This window comes from Sarcophilus harrisii, chromosome 3 (assembly GCF_902635505.1).
Source record: "Sarcophilus harrisii chromosome 3, mSarHar1.11, whole genome shotgun sequence".
Lineage (NCBI taxonomy): Eukaryota > Metazoa > Chordata > Mammalia > Dasyuromorphia > Dasyuridae > Sarcophilus > Sarcophilus harrisii.
The window spans coordinates 487157662-487184711 of NC_045428.1; the positions used below are offsets into that span (position 1 = coordinate 487157662).

The 27050-nt window shown below is 33.7% G+C and overlaps 1 protein-coding gene across 1 annotated transcript in view; it reads left to right on the forward strand.

Annotated features, from left to right (window-relative positions):
- C3H11orf53 (chromosome 3 C11orf53 homolog) overlaps window positions 1-26796 on the forward strand; it is a 57132-nt gene extending 30336 nt beyond the window's left edge. The window contains exons 5-7 of the mRNA XM_012545037.3: window positions 18747-18789; window positions 23796-24097; window positions 25685-26796. Of these exons, the coding sequence (XP_012400491.3) occupies window positions 18747-18789; window positions 23796-24097; window positions 25685-26086 (747 nt within the window). The 3' untranslated portion in view covers window positions 26087-26796. The remainder of the gene's footprint in view (window positions 1-18746; window positions 18790-23795; window positions 24098-25684) is intronic.
- The last annotated feature ends 254 nt before the right edge of the window (window positions 26797-27050 follow it).

Below are 27050 nucleotides of genomic sequence, written 5' to 3' on the forward strand. Positions count from 1 at the left end.
AACATATGGAATATAAAATGGATAATTTCAACAAGATTAAATTTTAAAAGATTTGCACAAATAAAATAAATATAACAAAGAGAAAGAAAGCAAAAAATTGGGAGGAAATGTTATAGACAATTTTTCAATTAAAGATCCATACCTCAAATACATAGAGAACTGAGTGAAATTTATAAGAATATGAGTCATTCCCCAATTGACAAATGATCAAAGGATATAAATAGGCAATTTTCAGAAGAAGAAATCAAAGCTACATATGGTCCAAAAATACTCTAAATCATTATTGATTAGAGAAATGTAAACCAAAAGCAACTATGAAATACCATCTCACCCCTCTCAGATTGGCTAAAATGAGAAAAGGGGGAAATGACAAATGATGGAAGGAATATAGAAAAATTGGAACACTGCTACACTGTTAGTGGAATTGTAAACTGGTTCAATCATTTTGGATTTATGCCCAAAGTGATATAAAACTTTGATCCAGTAATACCACTATTAGGTATGTTTCCTAAGATTATCAGAAGAAAAAAGGAAAGAACCTATGTATTCTAAAATATTTATGGCATCTTTCTTTATGGGGCAAAGAAAATTGAGGGTATGGCCATCACTTGGATAATGGCTATACAATTGTGGTGTATGACTGTGATGGAATACTACTCTTCTAGAAAAAATGACAAACAGATTGGTTTTTGAAAAACATGGAAAGACCTACATGAAATAATGCAGAATGAAATCAGCAGAACATTGAGAACATCGTATTCAGTAACAGCAGCATTGTTCAAAGACTATCCATGACTAAGCTGGTCAGAGTAATATGAATATTTTAGCCAGGTATAGAGGACTTGTGAAGAAAAATGCAATCCACTTGTTGGCATTGTCTACTACAAGGGTGAGTTGGAGGTAGGAGAAAACTCATAACTCAAAATGTAATAAAATAAATAAGTCAAATAACTATTGAGAAGTGTGTTCTAGTTCTTCTAGAATGCATGTGTGTGTGTGTGTGTGTGTGTGTGTGTGTGTGTGTGTGTGTGATGGCTTGCAATCATTACTCATCTGATGGCTAGGAACAGAAGGCAGTCTAGGTGATCAGACTGAGAGCAGGTTGTAGTTCATTAGACATCAGTGAAAGGCTGGAATTAGTGAGAAGAGCAGAGAATAAATTGGAGTGAATGGCCAATAGATTGATTTGAAGACGAGTCCCATTTATAACTCTTTCACATTTTCACAGATCTGTCCCTTTAAAAGGAAATTGTTCCCTGTTTACCTGTTCATCATCATTCTAATCTGGTCAAGGAGGCATGTGAAAAGGTGAGGAGGAAAAAAAAAAGTCATTTGTCCAAAATAAATAAAGCAGCCAACATTTGGACATGTATCTATTTACTTTTGGCTCTTTGTTATTTTAATGTTATTATTAAGAAGTACATAGCCACTTTTCATGTGTTACATAAATATGTGAAGTAGGATTAAGAAAGGGTAATTTAACCTTAAAAGGAGCAAGAGATATTTTCTTGATCTTAAGCTGAGGTGGAGGGTCAGGGCCAATGAGAGAGAAATATGTTTGCTAAAAACAATATTTTTCCAGTCCATGCATATGCAAATGTTGTTTAGATTTCCTTAGAATTCTTCCTTTTATAAATGGAGAGTCTGATAAGGAAAATGAGTCAAAAATCCCTACATTGTAAAAGGGGGGAGATACTGTTTTTGCCTTATGGCATATAGTTTGGTACTCTTTTTGAAAGAGGGTATTAAGACTTTAGAAGAAATTGAGGCTTGCTGTCACAACTGATAATGTAGATAGTTAACCCTTTAGTACACACACACACACCTCCACCACCACCATCACCATCACCACGACCACCAATACCAATGTCTCATTGACTTCAATCCCCTTCTAGACATATTCCTGTACCATAGGATGCTGCTGTACAACAATAATGTGGTCTACTATGTAATAAGACTGTGTTTTCCCCACTAATACCCTCCTTACACGCAATCATACAGTGTGAGAATGATTGTTATGAAAATTTAACAAAAATATGAGAGTAGATTTTTAAGTCAGTAAATTGTTTATTGCCCTTTTTACTGCTTTGGTATCTTCTCTTCTGGTGACTTCTGAATTGCTCATTCAATGCCTCAAAACTATGTCATCTCCAACAGATGTTTCTTCTATCTACATTAGGTCTAATCTAATTTTTTTCCTGTCTTTATTCTTCTTACATCCTTAGGAAACACATTTGGTACTAGAACCATAGAATATAAGTATAGTGACTATATTACCTTTGGTGATGAAAAACCTTTGGTATGAAAATCTTTGCAGATCTCTTCTATTTCCTTTTGTTATCTTTCTGCCTTATTTCTTAGCTCAGATATTTCATGGAATGACACTGAAATCCTAATCTGCATGAGTTTCAAAATAACAGAAATATATGCCAAGATATAGTCCAGAAGTCTCAGTACCCATTCTTCATAATTCCATAATTCAGGCAAAGAGACCCCTACCATAGGGATTCCAAAATTATTTGTCACGTTGACCACTTGTCATATAATTATTTTGGGGGAGGAGGCTAATATTTATTTTTAAGAGTTGATTTCCTTTTTTGTAAATATTTCATTTTCCCTCAATTTGTATGTAAAGACAATTTTCAACATTCTTTTTTTGTTTAATAATTTATCAAAACTAAATGGAAGAGAGAGCCAGGAACATCATTAGCTTGCTTTTGTTCATTTGATGAATGATTAGCTCTTCTGATCAACAGTGATCAGAAAACTCTCATCCTCATTTACCATTGCAAGTCCTTTAGTGATGAGTCCTCCATGACTTGATACAACATTGCTCCCCAAAATTTCACACAGTCCCCTTATGTCAGCTCTGGGGACTGATTGGGCGCCACATGTAACCTTTGTTGCCGGAGGTATTTTGCTTGAAGTATAAAGGAAATGAACTTTAGAGTTAAGAGCAAATTTAATAGTATTCCAAATTTCCATACTTTACAAGGTGATGATTCAATATAAAGAAACACTCTGCATCTGTGTCATATCCACAACCAAAAAAAATGCATATTTCAAGTTCCAAAGTAAAAAAATCAGAACCCAGAATTCCACTGATCTCACCAATCCAAGGTCTTGACCTGTGAAATAATATTGAAGCCAACATTGACTTCTTGAGAAGGAGGATGGAGGGAATAAGAAAATTAAAGAAAAAGGAGCCTGAGAGATTAAGAATCTTCATCACATTTTGTAAGCCAAACTTGAGCAAAGGGATGATGCTGAATATCTGAAGTTGTGAAATTATGTGCAGGAACTCTTTGTTGAGCAAATTTATTCTACAGGAAGATTTCACCTGGATACCATCTGGCCTGGAAGCCATTCATGTATGGGGAACCAATCAATCTCTTCTCCACTTTTGTATCCTTTGATCACTCCCTATGTCCTCCTCCTTTCCTCTAAGCAATGCATGACCAAACTCCCATACAATTATTTTTACTCTACATGTACTCCATTCTCTTCTTCTCCTTCTTGATCTCCTTCTGATATCATCCTGCTCATCATTTCTTATAGAATATTTCAAAAGGAACTTTAACCAGAAAACTGAGAGAAAATAAAGCGAAAGAAAACAAAAAAAAAATTTTTTAAGGCTAGAAAATAATGAATTTGCAAAGTAAAGCTTTCTTTGTTTTTTTTTTCCTTGATCATAACTTTAACTTTTATCTAAAGATTGACTTGTTCTTTTCCTTACCTTAACTGTAAATAGGTACTAAACAAAGATATGTAGATGTAAGAGTATAATATAAGATTGGGTTAGAGCTGTTCCTTGGTTTTACATGATCCTTAATTCAAAACCTTGTTCATAACAAATAATCATCTAATAACTGACAAATGAATAGGCAAGTGAATACATAAATGAATCACTCTATTTATCTGCTTCCAAGTCTTATAGCATTCTTGATCCCTTCCAAAATTTGCTTCTAAGTTTATTAGCATGTACAACTTCTTCCAGGACAGCCTATGGAGTCCTGGAGTGTACTTAATTTCTCTTCTGAAGCTAACTAGTCTTTAATGGTTCCTCCTTGTTTTCTGTTCTTCTGCATTAAGAAGACTCTTCCATTTCTAATTCCCAGAGATCCTTTATTTAAGGCTATCCTGTACTATTACAGGAATATCTTTCAATAGTCTCTTCAAAATCTTTATGCTCCCAAATCCCTGGAATCTATTGCTCTATTTCTGTTTAGGCAGTTTCTGTTCAGATATTGGTTGAACTGATTTTAAATCAATTCAATAAACATTTATCAAATACCTACTATGTGTAAGGTGCAATGCTAGGTGTTGAAGACAAATATAAAATCAGACCTGCCCTCATTTTATAGGATGACTTCTGATATCTCATCTATTTTAGAAACTACATAGTTCTTTTTACCTGAGCATATTTAGTAGTCAAGAAGCAACTGTTTTTACCCTTTCATAAAGCTCAACTCTTTTACATTTTCTTCTAAGCTAGTATCCTAGTACAAGACACTGTCCCTTTTGTATTATGTGTTAACAGCTTCAGTGTGAAAAGAATATTTGTATTAGGAAAACTGATAAAACAAACTTGAGGAAAAACAATATTTCAGATCAAATGTTAGGAAAGAGAATTCCTTTTCTGAGGATCAGAAAGACAAAATACCTCTCAGATGAATGTACTGAGGGGACCTATTTGAAAGCAGAGCAATAGCTGAGGGAATGATGACTGCATCAGCTCATTTTCATGTGACCATTTTTAGAATTTTGATATTTATGAAAGAAATCATAAATCAAAGAACTGTTAGAGTATGGGAAGATTATATGAGATCTATTAGGCTCATACCTAATATAAAGAGAAATTCTAAAGAGACAACTCTGAGGACAAGAAGAGCAGAAACAGTTTAATTTAGAGTTGCTTATTCCTAATAAAAACTTTTCCTCCTGAGGTTATCAGATCTACTCACTTCCACAGGTTATTTAGATTAGCATACTATTCGTGTGCCCCTTTGAGAGTTTTCCTAAAGAAAACTATTACAGTTTTACAATACCAAGATATCTTAAGCATGCAGCAAAAACAATAAACATAAATCTCATGAAGGAAGAGGTATGCCTCACCAAAAAAAATGGTACGAGACTTATTAAATGATAATTGAACATAATCCAGATTAGTAAGCAAGATGGTACAATGTATACCCAATTGTTAATGATTCATTTTAATGGAAAAAAGGCTTTCTTGATAATAAAAATTCCTCATTTCAGTATTAACATACATTTCTAACTGCTAAACTTAGGAAACAGGTGTGTTTAATCTCCTGCCCCCCCCCCCCATACACTTGATATGATCTCTCCTTCTTTGTCACATCACCAACAAAAAGCCAATGTGCTAGTAATTAAAACAGGGGAAAAGGGACAGAGAAGTAAGAAAGATAATTCACTTCTATGGAAAATAGGACTTGACTTGGACTCGAAGCCAACATTAAGAAAGACTAGTTTGGATGAATTTCTCTGGACTACCAAAATTCAAAACATCTTACCACATTGGGAAACTTCCTATACCAATGTAGGATCAGGATCAGTAAAAAACTAGAACTTACAGTGAATTTCAGCCAGCTATTTGATTTACTTACTTCACCAAGTTTCAATCTCTTGTAGTAGTAGTGTTTCTAATAAGTATACTGTCATAAGTCAATCGCTCTTGGATTAACCTCATGATTCAGTTTTGCCAGTGGACTCATTCATTCTTCAAATTACTCAGAATGACACTTATAATTTATTACATTCAAGTCAACAACAAATTCAATTCAATACCTGTTGATTACATTCTGTATTTACATCTGTATTTCTGTTTTATTTCCCCAATAGAACTTAAATTCTCTGGAGTCAAGAACTATAACTTATTCATATCATAACTATAACTTTTTTTGTATCCTTAACCTAGTTTAATTGTTATTATTATTGAATGGTAGTGCCAATGAATAATAACTTGCCCTAAGAAATCAGTCTTCTGGAAAATTGATAAACTAAACAATCATCCCTTGAAAAATCAAGAATTGGCAAGAATAACTAGTATGTAAAATTATAGTTGAGATTGTAATAATTGTCATCTTTGTTGTTACTGTAATCACCTTCAAAACTAAAAATAAAGAGAGTATAAACATTATAATTAAATAGAAAGAAAAGAACCGACTTTTTGGTGATCTATACACTATAAAAACACAAAAAAAGAAAATCAGTATGAAAGGATCCTAGATTAGCATCAGTTCTAGTCCATCCAACTCATTTTTCAGATGAGAAAATTGAAGCTCAGAGATCTCAAATTACTTTCCCAAAATCACTTGCATTTTTGTTTTACTGGAGAAAACAACATAGTAGTTTTTTTTTTTTTTTTTAATCAGGCATAAGGAGATTCGATACATTTTTTCCATGTCTTCATCTGTCATAAATGTGTATTCCATCCTATTACTTTTATAACTTTTATTTCAGTGAACAGGGGAATGAATAAGCTTAAATAAGATCCTACTCCAGTGTGAACTTTTCCAAGACTTTGCTAACAGAGTTCAACTGTAGCTGGTTTAATTGAGTTGAAAAAAAAAATCTTCAACTATGGTCTCAATTACAGATTTTCATAGGATAAGCAGCCTAAGTTTGAAAAGGTTCATCACTATAACATTGTCCACCAGGAAGTTAGTGTATTTGGTCATAAGAACTCATGAAATAATATAATAAAACATGCATGGATTCTGGTTTATATGAATGGTAGTAATACTGATGAAATCACAGACCTTTTGAAGTATTTCCATGACATTTACATACTTACGGAAGAACTCAGTCACTACGTTATCCAACTGGTATCTCCTCTGCTTTGTTAATAATTTAATTTTTTAATGTTTATTTTAAAAGTTATCCGTTAACATCTTTGTACTCAGATAAAGTGATTTTTTAAATCTCCTACAAAAACTGCCATTTCCTTTTAATGAGTTAGGTTACCATCCCACCAGCATGAGATACTTGTCTTTGATCTCCAAGAGCCGCCTCTTTTCTGTAGTTTTCAATAGATTGTATGATAAAGAGAATCAATGTCTAACCTGGAGCCTCACCAAGTACTTTGGCTCAAGGTCAGAATATGTCATTTTGCATATCACATCATTAACATAACCAATTCTCCTCCTTTATAAGATTGAGAAAGGGAATGAAAAGACAGAGTGAAATCCCATTCTGAATGAGCAATGCCTTGTAAACTCCAATGCCCATGGTACAGACCACAACCTTCCCATTCATTTTGATGAATGTTTTATTTTTTGATTCTTTCATTGCATATTTGTCCAGAATGACCCATTGTTTGAAGTTAGGAAGCCTGCTCTGTCCCACTGTTCAGAAAACAGAACCACATTTTCCCTGCTTCCATGTTCCCCACCCAACCACCTGCTCCTTCACAACCACAGAAATACAAAAAAGCCAAACTTTCACAAGCAGCTTATTTTCTCAGCTGTTCTCCTAATCATTTCATTTTTTAAATGTCATGAAATTAAAACTGTTTTCTGGAGTTGAATTCTTTCACACGTCTCACAAAAATAATCAGGGTTTTTTTTTTTTGTTTTGTTTTTGTTTTTTTTTTCAGTGAAACAGTCAGAACAAGACATCTGATCCAATTGAAGGACTGAAATAACTTAGTTCCAAGTAAAGTATAGGATTTATTAGCAGAGTACTTGTGGTTATTCTAAATTACATTAGCACAACCAATGTTCCAAAGTAAAATGTGTTTTATTTTGCTCTTTAGGTTTCATAAATAATACTAAGATACCCTAAACATAATATCTCCAGCCCAAGATAACTATTCATTTTTTCACAGTAAAACTTCAAGAAGTCATCTGAAATTTAGAATTCTGTAAACTCATCATCTCAATGAAGAGCAAGATACTGCAGGTGCCTAAAATTAGTCATTTAAAATGATCTTTTTTTAAAAAAGTAAAAAATTAGAGTAGAGGAAAATTAATTTTGTAGATTTCATTCATACAGTCAATTAATATTTATAAAATGCTAATGTGTACAAGGTCCTATGCTAATCATTGTGAAGGACCTGTGGAGGTTATACTACATTAGGGGAGGTAAAATATATACAAATAAGTGCAATATAAGAAATAATGTAAAAAAAATATAGTAGTAGAGGAATCAGAGAATACATTTTATATAAGAAATGCCATTTTAAAAAAATTCTTATTGTTATTGTTTTGAATATTATCTACATTTTTCAATATATACTGTCCTACTTGCTTTATCCAGAGCCATCCCCTGCAATAAAGAATAAAAAAGAAAATTTGAAAAGCAATACAGCTGTGTGACCTTGGACAAATCACTTGAACCCTGTTTGCCTCAGTTTTCTCATCTGTAAAATGAGCAAACCACTCCAGTATCTTTTCCAAGAAAACCCTAAATGGATTTGACAGAGTCAGACATGACTGAAAAGTGACTCAACAACAACAGCAAACTTAACCAAAACAACAACAAAATTAATACTATATTTATACCACATTCCATATCTATAGTCCCCCACCTCTGCAAACATTTTCTCTTCTATTGAGAGGAGAGGGGGCAAGCTTAATCCTTAAAATTGTACAACATTCATTTTCTTTTGTTGTTTTTCTTCCTATTAATATTGTTGCAATCATTGTACATTTTGTTTTCATGGTTTTAATTGCTTCATTTTGCTTCAGATCATGTAGATCTTCCCATGCTTCTCTGTATTCTTCATATTCATTTTTTAATAGCACTGTTAATTCTCCACTATGTTCACATATCATAATTTGTCTAGGCATTCCCCAATTGACGGGCATCTACTAAATCTTAAGTTACTTGCTAGTATAAAAAATGTAATATGAATATTTTAATTTATATTAGCTCTTTCTGGTTTTGAGCTGCTTGAAGTCAAATCGTATGAGACCTAAAGTAGATACTTTCCATAATTTCAAGTTGCTATCCAAAAAGATTGAGCCAATACAAAGCTCCACCAACAGTGTATTAGTGTGGCTATCTTCACATAGCCAGGAGGGTTCAATTTTGAAAGGGAACTCAAGGGCAACAGTGCCAAATTCATCATACAGATTAAGCCAAATGAGAAAGAAAATGATGAAAGGATCAGAATTCAATAGAACATTGAGTTGATGGAAGTATTGTGATGAAGTTTTGGAAAGAATATATGTAAAGAATTATACTTAAATTCAAAAATAATTATATATTTAAACAGATCCTATATATGTTAAGGTTTTCAGGGTTAAACCTTCTCAAATGAAACATCATGTCAGCATTATTCCATCATGGAAACTTATTTCTAATTCTTGTTGCAAGATCAAAAAAACTTTCTATGCCTCAGTTTTTGGTCTAGAATGAGAATAATACCTATCTCAAATAGTAATGCTTACAGTAAGGTATATAAAGCTATTTAACAGCATTTTATTATAATGAAAAATTATCTGTTATGAGACTTCAAAGTAGATATATGACGGTCTTTATTAAGTCACTGCTTTAGTTAAATTTCTCCCAAACAGTTTGTATTTTCCTCTCAGAATGGGCTGTCACCATTATCTTCAGTTGAAATACCCTCCTCATTACATTCTAACTGTTCAAATGCCCTCGTTGATTCAAGACTCAGTATGAATTTCACTTTTCTCACAAAGCCTTTCTTGTTCACACTAACTCAAAAAGATCTTTTCTTTCTTTGAACTCAAGTAGTGTTTGTTTCTACTACTCATTTGGCATTTATCATAGTCAGTCTTTTGTTATCTTTTCACAAGTATGTCTATCTCCCCAACTAAACTGTTGATTCCTGGAGGACAGAGACTGTTTTATTCACCTTTTTATTACCCACAACGTCTTGTACATGATAGATACTTAGCATATGTTTGTTTTGTAGTTGAGGGAGCAAACTTTATCTTTTCATATTACATCTTCTTATTCTTGTATAATTTTTTATTCATTTTATCCAAAGAATGCTTCAAAAATGCCTATTGATATATATTAAAAACACCTTTGATTGTTATCATTATCAAAACAGGTATACAGCATGGAATCATCCAAAATGTTATGATCTTGATGTTTATCTTATACAAAATCTAAAAAGAGAAACATTCTCTGTTATTAGTGTTAAACGTTAATTGCTCATCTTTACAGAAGACACTTCTAGCTCCAGGACTGTGTAGTTCTTCCCAGTGAAATCTAGAGCAGTAGAAACAGATCAACCTAATCATCTACACTTAAAAACAAAATAGATGAAAAAAGCATATTGTCCAGATTGTGACATATAGCTAGATGGCTATCTAATTGAATTAGTTTATCAATATGTAAATCAAACTTATTGTTGTAAAGATAATTCCCACTTTAGCAATAAATGGAGGACATTTCAGGTGAGGAGAATGGTAAGAGCCAAAGTACAGAGGAAGTAAAACACAAATTATGTTGGGGGAGAGAAGGTGGAGAAGAAACAGGTGGTATAGGTAGATAAAGAATGAAGCTTAAAATTAAGGGTAAGATCACTCTGATTTGCATCTGGAAAGTTGTACAATGCCTTAATACTTCACAGATACCCATGAAAGTGCTTAAATATGCAGAACTCATTGTAATAAATCTTAATAGGGATATGATACCATTTTTAACACCAGTATACACACAATGATGTTATATGGCTACAGCATTAGAGATCATTGAACCCATGTCCTTGAAAGAATTTTGTTAGCATCCAAGTGTTAACTCAATGGAATTAATACAATGCTTATTGGTTCACACATTAGAGCAAATCCTTATAAGGTGTTAAGTCACTAGTATTGATAGAAACAATGCTTGAGTTTACACCTTTGAGAATTCACACATTGGCTCACACATTGGAGTTCACAAGTAACTTTGTAACTTTGTGAATTCATACCTCCCATAATCCCACTCTCGGAGGGAGAGTCCAGCTTTGAGTTCACACCTCTAAAAGAGCATGAAAAGGAGCTGAGTTAGTGAAGTGAGTCAGTTCAGAAGAAGCCATTAGTCTGAGTTGAGCTAGAGCCAGAAATCACTTCGGGATTGACAGAGTTCAGTTAGGGAGACTGAGAAGCTAATCTGCAGTTGGGCAGAACCAAGATTCAGAGAGAGGCTGAAGCTAGTAACAAGAGATCTCGGAACCAAAGAAAGCTAACTGGGCTATTTTGGAAGAAACAATAAAGAACTACTGTAATACCTGGCTGCATTTAAAGTGATTATTGATCTGAACTGAAACTAAGACTGCCTCCAGAAAACCTCCCCAAAAAACCTGCTCACAGAGAACCATCATATACATATAAAAGAAGAGAACACCACAGAATTTAAATTACAATTAACCCAGAGAATGGTAGAAACTGTAGAGTAGAGCCATGGAGGCATCCATATGTTAGGCATTGTATATCAGAAGTGACATAAAACACTTTGAAAAGAACATGTAGAATAAAAAAAGGAGACAAGACAATATTGTAACAAGAATTAGTCATAAAAGATGGTCAGCTCTAGCTATCCATTGATACTCCCAAATATTAAGAGAACAAGACGAAAGCCTCTAGCTCATATAAAATAAATCAATAAAAGATAACTTCAGGAGATAGAGAACATTAAGGACTACAGATAGGAGGAGCAAGAAAGGTTTCATGGATCTCTTAGCATCTAACTTGAACCTTGAAAGAAGGAAAATAGGACTTTAAAGAGGCAGATTGAAGTGGGGAAGGGGAATGCAGACATGCATGTCAGGTATGAAGGAATAACTTGTGCAAATGACTCCTGAACAATGGCAGAATACAGAATGTCAAGTTCAAGTTCAATAAATAGCTACTGGTGCACCTTATATGGCACATTGAGTGCACAGAGAGGAATTAAATGAAATTAGGCTAGAAACTTAGGTCAAAGTCAGCTCGCAACTGAAGAATTTAATTTTATTCTGGAGCATTGAAAGTTATCAAGCAGAGGAATGATATGTAAATTAAATCACTTTATAAAAAGAAAAGGATTGGCTAATGATTAGAACACTGAAACATATCAGTATGCTTGGATGTAACTATTGGCTTTACCAGGGAACTGAATTACTTTAAGCACCTACCTCCACACTATGGAGTTGCTGTTTACAAGTATCAAAAGACAAAACTGTCACTCATATTATAAGCTAACATGAGTCTTTTACTTTACATATGTTTGTGTGTATACATTTATTTGTGTGCATTTATGGAAATATGTAAGGGTCCTTGACAGGAGAACTAAGAATCATAATTGCATTTTAATCCTCGCTGTGCCCTAGATAGTTGTGTGATCTTGGGTAAATCCCTACTCTATCCGTACTCTGGTTCTCTTTTCTGTAAAAATATGTTCTCTTAAAAAATTCTTAAGTTCTTTCATCTCTTTCAGTTGATAATTTAACATATGGTATATTCAAATATGTGCTTTTTCATAGAGTTCACCATAATATCAAAGTCCCTTTCCCTATCACAGGTATGCTGAGAATGTGAAAAAAGGAAGCACATATAATTTTTTAAGTCTGTAAAGAGCTTTAACTGCCTTGGCAATTGACATTAAATAGAAACAAATGATTACCGTTGCTATTGGATCAACAAGAATGACATCTATAAATTTTAGAAAGAAAATCTTTTTAAGCAATGTAATCAATATTATAACTCAGAATACTAGAAGAATAATCCTACTCTTGAACAAGATTGAAAAGTGCTTAGGAAGCCTCATACATTTCAATATGATGCACTCATCTAAGTTGGCACCCACAAAAAATAATATTACAGGGCCATAAAAACGCCTGCACAAATGTGAACAAGGAAAATTCCTAATCTTATCACTTTACTACCTCAGTGACCTATTAGTTCAAATTAACTCATTTTCATGGAGGGGCTTTTGGGGCAGCTGTGAAGCTGCGGGGTTAGCTACAGGAAGTTGCAGGTTGGCAAATTTCATTCAAATATAAACCTCTAAATTTGGCTACCTGGCATTGCAGGATCCTGTTGTTTGCCATATGCAAACTGAAAATTATATGCCATCTTTCTTGGTCAGAAGTGATGAGCTATTCACCATTCATTTTGCCATCATTTCTAGAGAGAGGGTTGAGGTTGGAATTTGAAGAGGTGCACTCTGTGTGTGTATGTATGTGTGTGTGTGTAATATAGGAGGGGGAAGGTAGGGATATATATGTGTGTGTGTTTGTATGTGTGTGTGTCTGTGTGTCTGTGTGTAAATGACAAGACAAGAATTATAGTAATATGGATCTGAGCTTTCCCTTCCAAGGGGACTAAAAATTTGTATGTGTGTATGATACTAGATTCTCATCACTCCTAGCCTTCATTCTGAAGGCTGATTTCTTAGCTACTTCTTCCTAAAATAATCAAATAAGTTTTCAGATCTGAAATAATCTTTCTATTTGAAATTCCTATCTAATCCTAACATCAACATATTCTTTAGACTTCTTCAATTCTAACTGACAAAGTATCCAAAGAGGGCATGACATTTTCACCAGAGAAATCACTATTAATTTCTTCTATATATGAGGGAAGAAATAAGATCCAGTGTGTATCTGATGTGCTTGGATCCTGTAGCTACTGCCTACATCCAATTACCTGCAAGGACACTTCTCTACTTGTTCATTAAGAATATCTTTTAAATGTATCACTCAATTTTTTCAGCGTGTCCTCAATGATTATCTTTTTCAATCTTCACAGCTGATTTGTGAAGTAGGGATGTCAGGTGCCATAATTCCCAGGTTTATAAATAATGAAATGGAAGCACAATGACTAGAGGTTGAGCTTGCTATAAGGCACAGAGTTAATTTATGAAAGAGACAAGATAGAACATAGGACTTGTGATTCCTAGATTGTCTCCTTTCTGTTGGAACACTAGAAGTGGAGGCTTGATAAATATTCTACTATTTATTCGACTATATAGGGTTGAATTGTCATACACTAATAATTTTTCTAAAGAGTGTATTATTGAAATAGATAACACCCAGGTGAATCTAAGCCTACAGAGAATCTGAAGGAACCTGTCAAGAGCACAGATGAAACTAGATAGTCATATAAGCTAATATTCTCAGCTTACCATATTTATAATACAAACTTTTTTTTAAAAATCATGTTTTCCTATTCCTTTCTCAGTGTTCCCGTGGGACTGTTGTTCCCTTCACACCTCATTAAAAAAAAAAAAAAAAACTTGATCTTTTTGCCTTGAATTTTCAGAAATAAACTGATTCTAACATTCAATCAACCCAATTGCAATAATACCTGATACTTTACAGGGAAAAAAATAGCAGACCCAAATTGATAGAAGTATGATCATCATCATTTATATGACCTTAGGCAAAATACATCAGCTGTTTGGGTCTTACCTTAAAAATAAGAAGGTTAGACTAGAATACCTTCCTACTCTAATATTCCATGACTTTGTATTACGAAGGAATAGAAAGTGAAAACATTGTACTTGAAAATTGAGGAAAAAGATATATGATGTTACCCACAGCATAGCTCCATATTCAATGTAGTGTTTGCACTTAAACTGACTCCATTCATTGATGAGGTGGGAGCAGATCAACTGAAAGGTTACAGTCAGCCAATCAGCAAGCATTCATTAAGGGCTTACTGTACGCCACTTACTATGCTAAGTGCTAGAGCTGTAACAAAAGATAAAATCATGATCCCTGTCTTCAGGGAGTTCACAGTCTATTTGGGGATAGAACATGCAAATAATACATATAAGATATATAAAGTACAGATGGAAGGTAATCTCTGTGGTTGAAATCACCAAAGCATTCCCTAGTCTTTTTCTGTGCAAACATTGTCAGAAGGGAGATGAAAAGAGAAACTATCTGAGCTATATTTAATTGAAAGAAATAGCAAGGAACACAGAAAGGCATGAAGTTCTACATTCAGGATTTAGGATTCTTATTGAGTGGATGCCCATCAGTTGGGGAATAGCTGAATAAGTTATGGTATATGAATGTCATGTAATATTATTGTTCTGTAAGAAATGATTTCAGGAAAGCCTGGGAAGACATGAACTGATGCTGAGTGAAGTGAGCAGAACCAAGAGAGCATTATATACAGTAACAATAAGATTATGTGATGATCAACTATGATAGACTTAGCTCTTTTCAGCAATATAGTGATCCAAAACAATTCTAATAAATTTAAGATGGAAAATGCCATCCACATTCAAAGAGAGAACTATGGAGACTGAATATGGATCAAAGCATATTATTTTCACCTTTTTTGTTTGTTTGCTTGCTTTTTCTTTCTTTCTCATGGTTTTCTTTTTTGTTCTGATTTTTCTTTTACCACATGACTAATATGAAAATATATTTAAAATAATTGTACATGTATAACCTATATCAGATTGCTTACTGTACTGGGGAGGGGTGGATGTAAGGAAAAGAGGAAGAAAAAAATTTTTTGAAACTCAAAATCTTACAAAAATAAATGTTGAAATCTAAAAAAAAACAGATTTAAGAATCTTCATTTAATGGTAAATAAAATTCATTATTCTTGAAGGCTGTATTAGTTATTAAAATCCTGAGGTTTCAAAAGTATAGAACAGCTATTTTTAATAATTTTAATAATAATTAATTTCATTATAATTATAATTTAATTATATTTAATTTAATATATGTAAATATAAGTAATAATATTATTATATAATATATTATTAATATAATAATATTATTATATAATATATTATTAATATAATAATATTATTATATAATATAATATATAATGTTATATAATATAATTATTATATAATACTAATATTATATTATTAATATATTGTTATATTATATAATATAATTTACATATTATAATTAATAAATATAAGTAAATGTAACTTTGAAAGAGAAAGAAGCTCTATGAGAGAGAAAGTCAAGAAGGGATTACAAGAAAGCTAACAGAAGTAGCTAATGAATGAAAAAGAAAAGAAAGCCTAAACAACACAGACTGTTATCTCAGGAGCTAGAACAATATTCTATTGTTGAGCTCAGTTGGCAGACAGATGGGTTGCTAACAGCTGTCTTTTGTGGAAAAGGAGTGGAAGAGAAGTGATATTAACCCAAATAACGTATATTATTAGTCCAGGACTCCAGAAGTGCCAATATAATCATTTCTTTCTGCTGTCACCACAGAAGCATAACAGATCATTGTAGAGTTACCTTTTCATTGCCACACTCATAGCACTTATATATCCTTTTTATTTCCCCACTCATAAAATGAGTAAGATAAAGGTTCAAAGGGGAGTTTAATAGAGGAAACTCCTATGTCCACATGTTCCACTCACTATCTCTGTGATCATGGCCAATACGTCACTTCTCAGTTCCAGGTTTCTCATCTGGAAAATGAAAAGTTTGGACTAGGTGACCTCTTGGGCCCCTTTCAGCTTTAAATCAAGGATCCTTTTATTCTTTTTTCCTGTGCTTCCCATATATTTACTAAAAATAACTGCAGAAACTCTTCCTTTCATCCCCTTTCTGCCAATGTAAGGAATTAAACTCAACAATCATTTATTGTGTCTACTATGCACCAGGTATTATCCTAGGTGCTAGGTAAAGCAAAATAAGTAAATAAATGAACTTACAGAAAAAATAAATAATAGATAAGTGGATGAATAAATATAAATATATAAATGCACATATACGTGTGTATACATATACATGTGTGTGCATATATGCACAGTTATATTTATATATACTTATATGTACTCCTTTTATTTATATCTATATAAGTATATTTAATGTAGAGAGGCAGAGAGAATATGTAATAAATTGGGAGAAGAAAAGAGCCCTAATAACTGAGGAGATCAGAAAATGCTTAGCATGAATGTGACACTTGACTGTCTTGAAAGAAGGCAGGGATTCCAAGAGACAGAGTGACAGAGGGAGACCTTTCCAGGCAAGAGCCAAAGGATGGGATATGGGGTGCTATATAAGAAGAATGACAAGAAGACCAGTCTGGCTGAAATATAGCATGTAACAGATAGTCTTGTGAAATTTGTCTGGAAAGATAGGTTAGAGAAAATTGTCAAAAAGTTTAAATTCAAAAGGGAATTTGCATTTAGTCCTATAGGCAATAGGGAGCTACTGGATTTTCTTAATCAAAAATAGAGACAGAAGAGCCTTTTTAACCTTTCATAAGACCCCTTTATACATTATCAATAAGTGAAGCATAGGTTTAATACAAGCATTATGAAAAGAAGGCTGAATTTGAGGAGGAAATATTAATAGCTCTTCTAGCTGGTTGTGGCAGGAGAACCTGGTAAGGAAAACAAGGAAATATGATATTGTGATTTTGTCTAGTACCTTCTTTCCACACTATATGTCAGTGAGATACTAAACCATTCTAGCCTTGATTATTTCATACTCAGAAACGTTATATGCTGAAATTTCCAAAATATTCACATTAAAGCTAAGAAGTCAAAGCCAGAATATTAGATTAGAACTCAATAGCAGAATTATCTATTTGGGCTTCAGCTTCTTTGAAATGAATGAAATAAATAAATCAAAAAGTAGTTATTAAGCATAAAATACATATGGTATTAAGCACTGGAGTTTTGTTTTGTTTTTTTTTAATGGTGTATGTTCTTAGGAAGGTCACATTGCCATTAGGGAAACAACCTGAACAGGAAATCTCATCTACAAACCAAAGGGAAAGGTTTTGTGATCTTCAGTGTACAGAGACAAGACTGATAGTTCTTTAGTATCATTGTCATTAATACCACCATATATGTTTCTGCTAATGAGCCATTTGATGATGCCAAGAACTTTGATAGCAAAAGTTTCTTTTCTGGGTCTTAAGGAGATTTGGAGGGAAGCAGACAGAATAGAGAGGGGAAGAAAGAGAAGAACTTACAGAAGCATGTGTCACTCCACAAGAGTTATTTCCATAAATGACAGTTGAAGGAAGGAAATAAGGGAAGAGAATGAGACCCAGAAACAGAGCCCAGAGCTCCTGGCCTTAATAGTCTGGTAGCTGATTGATTAACTGATCAGTCATTTGGCTATTGGTCAGTAGTTGATGTTGGTGGTGGCAGGGACAGTGGGTTGTTTCCCTGGATTATTCCTGGAAGGAATCATTCCTTCTAGCTCTAAATTCTATGACTATGATTATGATAATATTCCAACTATGAATAGAATGTGAGTCTCTTGACCTTGAGTCTAAGAATGTTTCTGGTACATAGATAGCATGGTCTAACAATAGGTAAAGGGCTGGACTTGGAATTAGAGAGATTTAGATTCAGATACTGCTTTTGATACTTACTATGTAAACATGGACAAATTTTTATGCCTCAGTCTCCACATCTGTAATAATATAAATAGTGCCTCCTTCACAAGGTTATTGTGAGATTTCAATGAGATTCTGTATATAAAGACATCAGTTATTACATATATTACCTCTCCTGAGCTTAACTTTAAGGGCCATATTTTTTATTTCACATTCCATCTCTGTACCTTAGAACCAGAATCTCCACTCATAGTTCTTAAGATAAGAAAGTAAATAATAAATAACAAAAGATGAATTCTTCCATTTTAGCATTCCTGAAACCATTGTTAGCATTTAAGAGCTTGAGTTCTTTCTGTTTGCTACACCTGCTCCTATAATACTTGAAATCTGTACCTCAAAGTTTCTGAAAATGAAGTTTGTAAAACAATGTCTACAGTCTTTTGGCTTGAACTTGAAAAGGCAGGAGAACACATACCAACTGTCTTTGTTTTGCAGAGTGGTACCAATTCCTCTCAGTCTCCATTTGTCCAGATGCCAGGTGAGTACAACAAACCATCTCTTCAATTATTTATTTTTTGGTTAAAATCAGGCAATTTGACTTTCATCTGGCATACACACTTAAAGCACTAAATAATAATATTGCTAAATGCATCTTCTCTTCCAAAACTTATGTTAAAGTATATACTCACTCATACAAGGCCTAACTAGAATGATCATTATTATCTGCATTGAAACCATGTCACCTACTTCGGTAGTAATCACAGACACAACATTGTTTTGGTATGCCATAGACCCCTTCAGCAAATTTGGGAAGCCTATGAACTCTTTCTGAGAATAATGTTTCTAAATATTTAAAATAAAATACACATATTTTAAAAAGACACCAATTATCTCGAAATATAGTTTTCAAATTTTTTTTTAAAACAAATTTTCAAACCTCCCCCTCCCCCACCTAGAAATTCACCCATCGATTTGTTTGGTGTCCATGAACCATAGGGTCAAAATCTCTGGTCTAGAGGAAGCTGACTAAGTAGTATGGGTTAACAATTAGGTCTTTGAAAATAATGACAGGGGCAGCTAGATGGCACAGTAGATACAGCATCAGCCCTGAAGTCAGGAGGACCTGAGTTCAAATTCGGCCTCAGAAACATAATACTTACTAACTGTGGGATCCTGGGCAAGTGACTTAACCCCAATTACCTTAACAACAAACAAAAGAAAGAAAAGAAAGTAAGAAAGAAAGAAAGAAAGAAAGAAAGAAAGAAAGAAAGAAAGAAAGAAAGAAAGAAAGAAAGAAAAGAAAGAAAGAAGAAAGAAAGAAAGAAAGAAAGAAAGAAAGAAAGAAAGAAAGAAAGAAAGGAAAGAAGGAAGGAAGGAAGGAAGGAAGGAAGGAAGGAAGGAAGGAAGAAGAAAGAAAGAAAGAAAGAAAGAAAGAAAGAAAAAAAGAAAGAAAGAAAGGAAAGAAGGAAGAAGGAAGGAAGGAAGGAAGGAAGGAAGGAAGGAAGGAAGGAAGAAAAAGAAAGAAAGAAAGAAAGAAAGAAAGAAAGAAAGAAAGGAAGGAAGGAAGGAAGGAAGGAAGGAAGGAAGAAAGAAAATCTATCTGTCATGATAGGATTTAAATAATAATAAAGAAAGAAAGGAAAATAAAATCTATCTGTCATGATAGGATTTAAAAGGAAAGAAAGAAAGAATCTATCTGTCATGATAGGATTTAAATAATAATAAAGAAAGAAAGAAAGGAAAATAAAATCTATCTGTCATGATAGGATTTAAAAGGAAAGAAAGAAAGAATCTATCTGTCATGATAGGATTTAAATAATAATAAAGAAAGAAAGGAAAATAAAATCTATCTATCATGATAGGATTTAAAAGGAAAGAAAGAAAGAAAGAAAGAAAGAAAGAAAGAAAGAAAGAAAGAAAGAAAGAAAGAAAGAAAAATAAAATCTATCTGTCGTGATAGGATTTAAAATACCATTCCTTATATATGGTCAGTGAGGAGAAATCAATAAAACTTAGGCCTCCATACTTTCTAGAATCCCTCTGAGATGAGAAAAACTTCTATTATCCTGGAAAACATAAGCTTCTTGAGAGGCTGGGAACGTTTTATCTTTGTGTCATCCACAACTAACTATTTAATCTGGGTCAACAAACACTTTAAAGAACCCACTATATAAAAAACACTAAGATGGTGGTGAGAGGATAGATTATAACAACACCTATCTGCTGCAGGAAAGTTTATAAGCCCCATGAGGGTGAGGATGGAAGGATGGGAAAGAGATAACAACAAACATAAGAGTAAATAAAATTCATTAACAAAGTAAAGCAAAGTAATTTCAAAAGGGAAAAAATATTAGTAATTTTGCAGGTTTACCAATTATAGGGCCCCATACATTGTAAGCACTAAATAAATACTTATTAAGTGAATGAATAGTAGCTGCAATATCTTCACTTCCAATGATAAGGTCAAGAAAAGTATTTTAATTGAAAATCCAAGTATTTCTAGCGAGAGTTCTCTATCCTGCATTCCCAAATTCCATTTACTAATCCTTTGAACCTGAGAATGGCTACTGCTGACCAATTCTTGAAATTTCTAATTTTATCTAAAATTTTTAACATATCTTCTATTCTTTTAAGAATTAAAAATTGTCATATTCCTAAAAACAGGATAATTTTTTTAGGATCTTTCTATCCAAGAGTTGGAAATTTGGATATGAAGGCATGGGAACATTATTTACATATTCCATTCTTAGCCTTACCCACCCTTGTAGTCTAAATATTGTTGTGTAAAACACAGCTTTATTTGTTGATTTAATTTTCAAACTTGTGTAGATTTTTCCCTGGAATGGCACTCTTAACACAAAGGCTGTAACTGCAATCTTCAAACTTATGGTAGTATTAGAAGCTTTTGGATATAGAGCTTAAGATGAAATAGTAGACTATAATGACATTCTTTTTTTTTTTTTTTCTGGAGAATTCTAATTTCATTTGATTTTCAAAGGTTCTGGGTTCGAATCTCAGTTCTGCCACATATGGCAGAGCCTCTCAGAGCCTCAGTTTTTCTTTCCTTTTTTTTTTTTATCTGTAAAGTAAAGAAGTCAGATTGTGATTTCTCAAGTTCATTGAATCTTTAAATCTTCCATCCTGAGATGATTTGTGATATGTATGGCACTATACCATGTGCTATAATAATAATAATATGATGTGAAATGAAATAATGAAGCTATTAGATAAGATCTCTCACTCCATGGAACTTATACATGAATGCTAAAAATAAAGCTAATATAAATGAAATAATAAAGAACATAACATCAAGTGCTGTGGGAATTTAGAGGAAAGGAAGATTAATTGGTGCTCTTAGTTGAAGAACTCCCTCTCCAGCCCTACTTTGCTACCTCCTTCTCTACTGAAGTAAAAAATGGAAAAGACAACTCAGAATTGTCCCTATGTCATGGAGATGCAGCTTCCAATAGGGCACATGATTCCAGAATTAATTAATTAAGATATCTCAGTCAGCAGCACATTTATTTTTGCAATCACATGTATTTTCAGCTGATATATCATCACATTCCTCTGCAAAATAAATGTTACCTACCTTTAAGAATGTGACTTTTCCCTAAAATGGAACAACTATACAGTTACAAAGCAGTGTTTAACATTTTCCTTGCCATCCCAATCATCTCATCAACTTTCCTTCATTATATGAATATGGTCATCTTGAAATTCCTCCTCTTTGGTATCTGAAGATATCATAGTTGTCTCCAACCTGTGTCTCCAGATTGATTTCCTATTAATCCCCTCCACGAACTCTGTATTCCTGCCAAATTGGCACTCTTACAGCTCCCTGTGCCTGATATTTCTTCCCCTTCTCTTTACTTTTGATTGGGCCAGTTATTCCCCATGGCTAATTGCTCTCCCACTTCATCTCTACCTCTTACAATCACTAGCTCCTTTCAAGTAACAGCTCAGATACTATCTCCTATACTAAGTTTTTTTGTGATCTCAACAAACATTAGGCTTCCCATCTTACCTTCCCAAAACAGTTTTGCAAATATTTCCATATTTACTTATCTGTATATATCTTTTCTTTGTAAGCTCCTAGAGGGCAGGAACTATTTACATTTTGTCTTCCCAGTGTTTAGAATGAGGACTCTAGCAAATAGCAAGAATTTAATAAATGCTTGTTGAATTGTACTGAATTTCTACACCCTCCATCCCAGCCCTTTTCACTCTTTAAAAAGGTCCCAGGCATCATTCTCATTCTGGTTTCCAAGGAAGGATCACCTGTTAGCCACTAGAGGGAGACAGATAATATAAGTATAATAAAGACCAAAAAATGCCAACCCTAGCTTTTTGTCTTTGCCTCAGTCAGATTGTTATCACCACCAACAATGAATATTTATCGGATGTCTTCTCCATGTAAAGCACTGTATTAAGTACTTCTGGATACCACTACCCCAAGTGGCCATAATGCCTTGCACAAAATAAATTATTTATTGATGTTTGTTGAATGGTTAAGTACAAAACCATATAATCTAGGATCCAAACCTTCTCCTAATTCAAGGACAAAGGTAACTTGAATAATAACCTCTATAGAAGGAACCTTGGCAATAAAAAATACAGAGAAAGCAGTTTCATAAGTTTAATCAAGTTTAAAGATCATTTGAAAGATATTTCTACTTTGTTTTTTTTTTCATCCAAATTCATTTATTTCAGCCATTTTTATTAAGTAGATACTTTGGACATAAGGAATGCAAAGTTGATTAACTCAATGAAATAACAATTATTAAATACTCTTAGTGAGGTAGAGCGCTATTCTACATTTCCAGATATATAAAAATTTAGAAGGAAAAAAAACAAGATTCTTGTGCTTATCCCTCAAAGAGCTAGTCAAATGAGAGAAGTATGGCAGAGAGCCACTGAAATCAGAGTATTATAAAATCAAAATCAAGGTACAGAAAAAATACTATGAAAAACCAAAGGAAGGAGATATTACTTTCTGATTTTATAACATCTGATGAAGAAAGATTTATTAGAATAAATTACACCTAAGCTAAAACTGAAAGCTAATTGGAACTAGGCCTCTATTTCAACTGGTGGAGGAGAGTGGTGAGAACAAGGTATGGAGAGTACATTCCAGGTATCATGAATGGCATGAGCCACAGTTTCAGGAAGGCAATTCCAATTTTTCTGGGACACAAAACATATGAGGGAAAATAGTAATAGATAAGTCTGGAGAGAAAGTTTGGAGCCAGACTGTAAGCACCAGCATGGACTGATTGGATAACACTCTAATCTTCCCAAGCAGTCCCAGATGGATTTCTACTTTAGAGCAGAGTAAATAATAGTTGTTTTGATCAGAGTATTTAAGAGTGATAGCTCAGGAAAATTTTTTTTCCCAGAATATTCACTCGTGGATACTTATCAGGAATGCATTCATAAGGTACAATAGAGCACAAAGATGATTGACCAGCTGTCTTCATTTAAACTTAATATTCTTCCCTCTCCCCTTGCCCTTGTTTTGTTTTGTTTTAAAATTTGCAACAGGCTCACCTGCAACATCAGGTTACTATGGTGTTAGAAGATCTTTTTTATCTGACTCGGATTTCCACAATACTAAACAATTCTCAAATGATGGCTTTCCATCAACCATGGCTAAATCTTTTTCCTGTGAGTCCTCTACAATGCAAAATTATCCACCGATCTTGGATTCCTACTTTTCTGAGCCTTACGGAGACTACCGCCCAGCAGCTCTAACCCCCAGCACGAGCTCTCTCTTTGGTGCTTCGTCCTTGCCCCCACCGCTTCTGCAACCACATTTTCCTAGTGATTCCACCCACTTCGTATTTGTGAGTATTCTGATATTCTGAGAATAAATTGACAAAGGAACAAATTTCTGCAGATTGCTAATCTGTATTACTAACCAAGTTGGAGAATTCACCCAGACTGCTCCCAACCTGACCAGTGAGATACTGGTCAGGAAGACTTTTTGCTAGGATTGATTTGTATTCTTTCAGGCCGGTTGAATTAAGTCCTTTACTACTACCACCACCCCACCCCTAAATCAGCAAAATCACTGCAGGACACAGTTTAAACGTTTTAGTGCATCTCCTAAAGAATGGGGTTTCTAGTGTAGCACTGCCTAATACTACTTAAGGATGTTCACTGAAGGAAAACCCTTCTTAGAAATTGGTTTCAACCTTCTGAGGAAAAAAAAAGTTCATCCTGTAAACAGATGCAGATTCATTATTCTTGTCACTGCCTTAATATTCAATGGATTTAAGTGATTTGGTAAATCTTAACTCATTTGGGAGATACTGTGGGAGAAGTAAATAGAAAGCCTATCTTGGAGCCTGGAAGACAAGGATTTATGCTCTAATTGCTACTTTGATGGATCAGTATTCTAGGCAACTATCTCTCTAGAACAGCCTATAAATTGCAAAGAAGGGTCTTACCTGCATTGATAGATGGAATCATCTGGGAATTCCTTTAACCATAAAATCACAAGTCCAGTTCGGCTCACTATTCTCGAATTCTTTGGAGAAAAGCATTCCCACCTTATTTTATAGATGTGAGAACTGAAAGACATATAATGAAAAGATATTATTCAAGTTTTCCCCAAAATATTCAAGAAAATAGCATGAGGGTTCTGTTCTTCAAAGAATATGGAATATCAAATTTGTAAAAATGTGAAGTAGGTCATCTGTCTTCCATTCCATTCTTTTGCGATCCTTAAGCTTCCTAGCCAGTTCCAGTCTTTCAATTTATTTTTGTAATTTTTTCTTTTTAACTATTGTAATCACAGCTAAGGCAATAAACTCTGATAAAGGCTCGATCAGAGGTGTTAATCTCTCAACAATATTTGCATTTTAATCAAGCATTCTGGAAGACTGAAAAACTTTAGGAACCAAGAAGTCTTTAAGAGACTAATTTTAGGCAGCATTATAGTTGGGGAAGGGGAGAGATGGAGGAAATGTTCCTTCCAGATTATAAAAGGCTTATTAGAATAAATGGCTACTCTTTTGATATGAAAGTCTAGCTTTAGCCTTCAGCCATATTCAGTGTCTGGCATTGGACTGAAGGATTTTGGACATGTAATAATGTCAGGGACAACGTAATAAAATATTTTATTCTATTGTCTTATTTCTTTTTCTGGGAGGGAGAGAGAGAGGAGAACAGTGTACAGATAGTAAATACTAATCTAAATGAGGAAGTGAAATTTCATAAAAATAAGCCAAAGTTTAAATGAGATTCAAAACTAAAGCTCCACCTAGCAGAGGAGAAAAAAATAAATATAGTCTACTTTCTAACCAGTAGTCATGCATAGGATATTTGGTGGGACATTCTTAGACATGAAAATGTAACTATTTCTTGCCAACATTCAGCAACTTCTCTCTCTCTCTCTCTTTTTTTTTTTTTTTTTTTTTTTTTTTAAGAAAGATTCATGGGAGCAGACAGTGCCGGATAGCCTTAATCAGCCAGATGTGGTGTCTTCAGACCCACTGCAGACACTACCAACTAGTACTAATTGCCTTTCATCACAAGAATCTGGAAGTCCCTCTCAACATAGAAGCTCTAATTGGGGGGCTGCTCTCCCTGGAGCTCAGTCTTACTCACTGCATGCCCTAGAGGACCTGCATTATACACCAAGTTACCCTCCTCCTTCCTCCTACTCTTTCACACCTTTTATGACAGTGACCAATGACTTAACCCCCAAGGTGATTCAGCTGTCTTCAGATGAGACCCTGGATACAACATCTCTTCATGAGAATCCATCCTGGACAAAAGACGATGGGAATGGGGTATGGGGATCCTATGAATGTCGAAGAGCTTACTGAAAAAAAAATGACTTGTAATAGTATGTTTTCAAATGCTGATGTTTTCACTCAGTAAATAGATCTGTCAGTTCATTCAAAGAATAATTTTCAAGGGATATAATAATTGTTTTAACTTTTTTAAGAGCATCAAAAAGACATCTAACAAAGGGATGCTGATAATACAGTAATACACATCTTTAATGTCATGCCCTGGAGCATTGATAGGCCATCCATAGGACTGTATCATGGGACTACTGGAGCAGTTAACTGTCTCTTGGTATTTCTATAATTCTATTTTCCAAGAAAGACCATTGAATTCTGCTGTAGAATTAGTAACTTCATTGCAGTAAAATTTTACTACATATTTTCAGAAACATAAAACTGAAGTGCAGAATTATTTCTTGACCCCAATACTTTAATTAATATCAAAGCCAATATAGACCATACAACATAACTGATTTTCATGAATATTCTATCATATTATTTAGGAGATTGGTGTCATTTAATATAAAATAGTTTTCTTTGAAGTTAACTTCAGGAAGATGGAGGTTCAAATCCTGCCTTTGACACTAATTTGGCATAAACAAGTCACTTAACCATTTTAAGCCTCATACAAGTCTAAAATTTACATACTAAATTATAGACCAGTTGATATGCCCAAATGAAAGGAAATCTCACATCTAAGATATTTGTTAAATTGATGAAGAAGAAGATAATAAAGAAGAAGATTATGAGGAAGAAGAGGAAGAAGAAGAAGAAGATGATGATGATGATGATGATGATGATGATGATATAAGATCTAACATAGGATAACCCATTTCAAGCAAACCTCCCTTCATATAATATTGCTTTAAGGGGGAAGTTTTAAAAGGATTTTTTTTTATTCTGGGTGAATTTTTTTAATTGTGGAAATAAAGAAAACATTATTTACAAATACAACCAGACGGGGAGACTACAACTTGGCAACTATATTCAGTATGTTCAC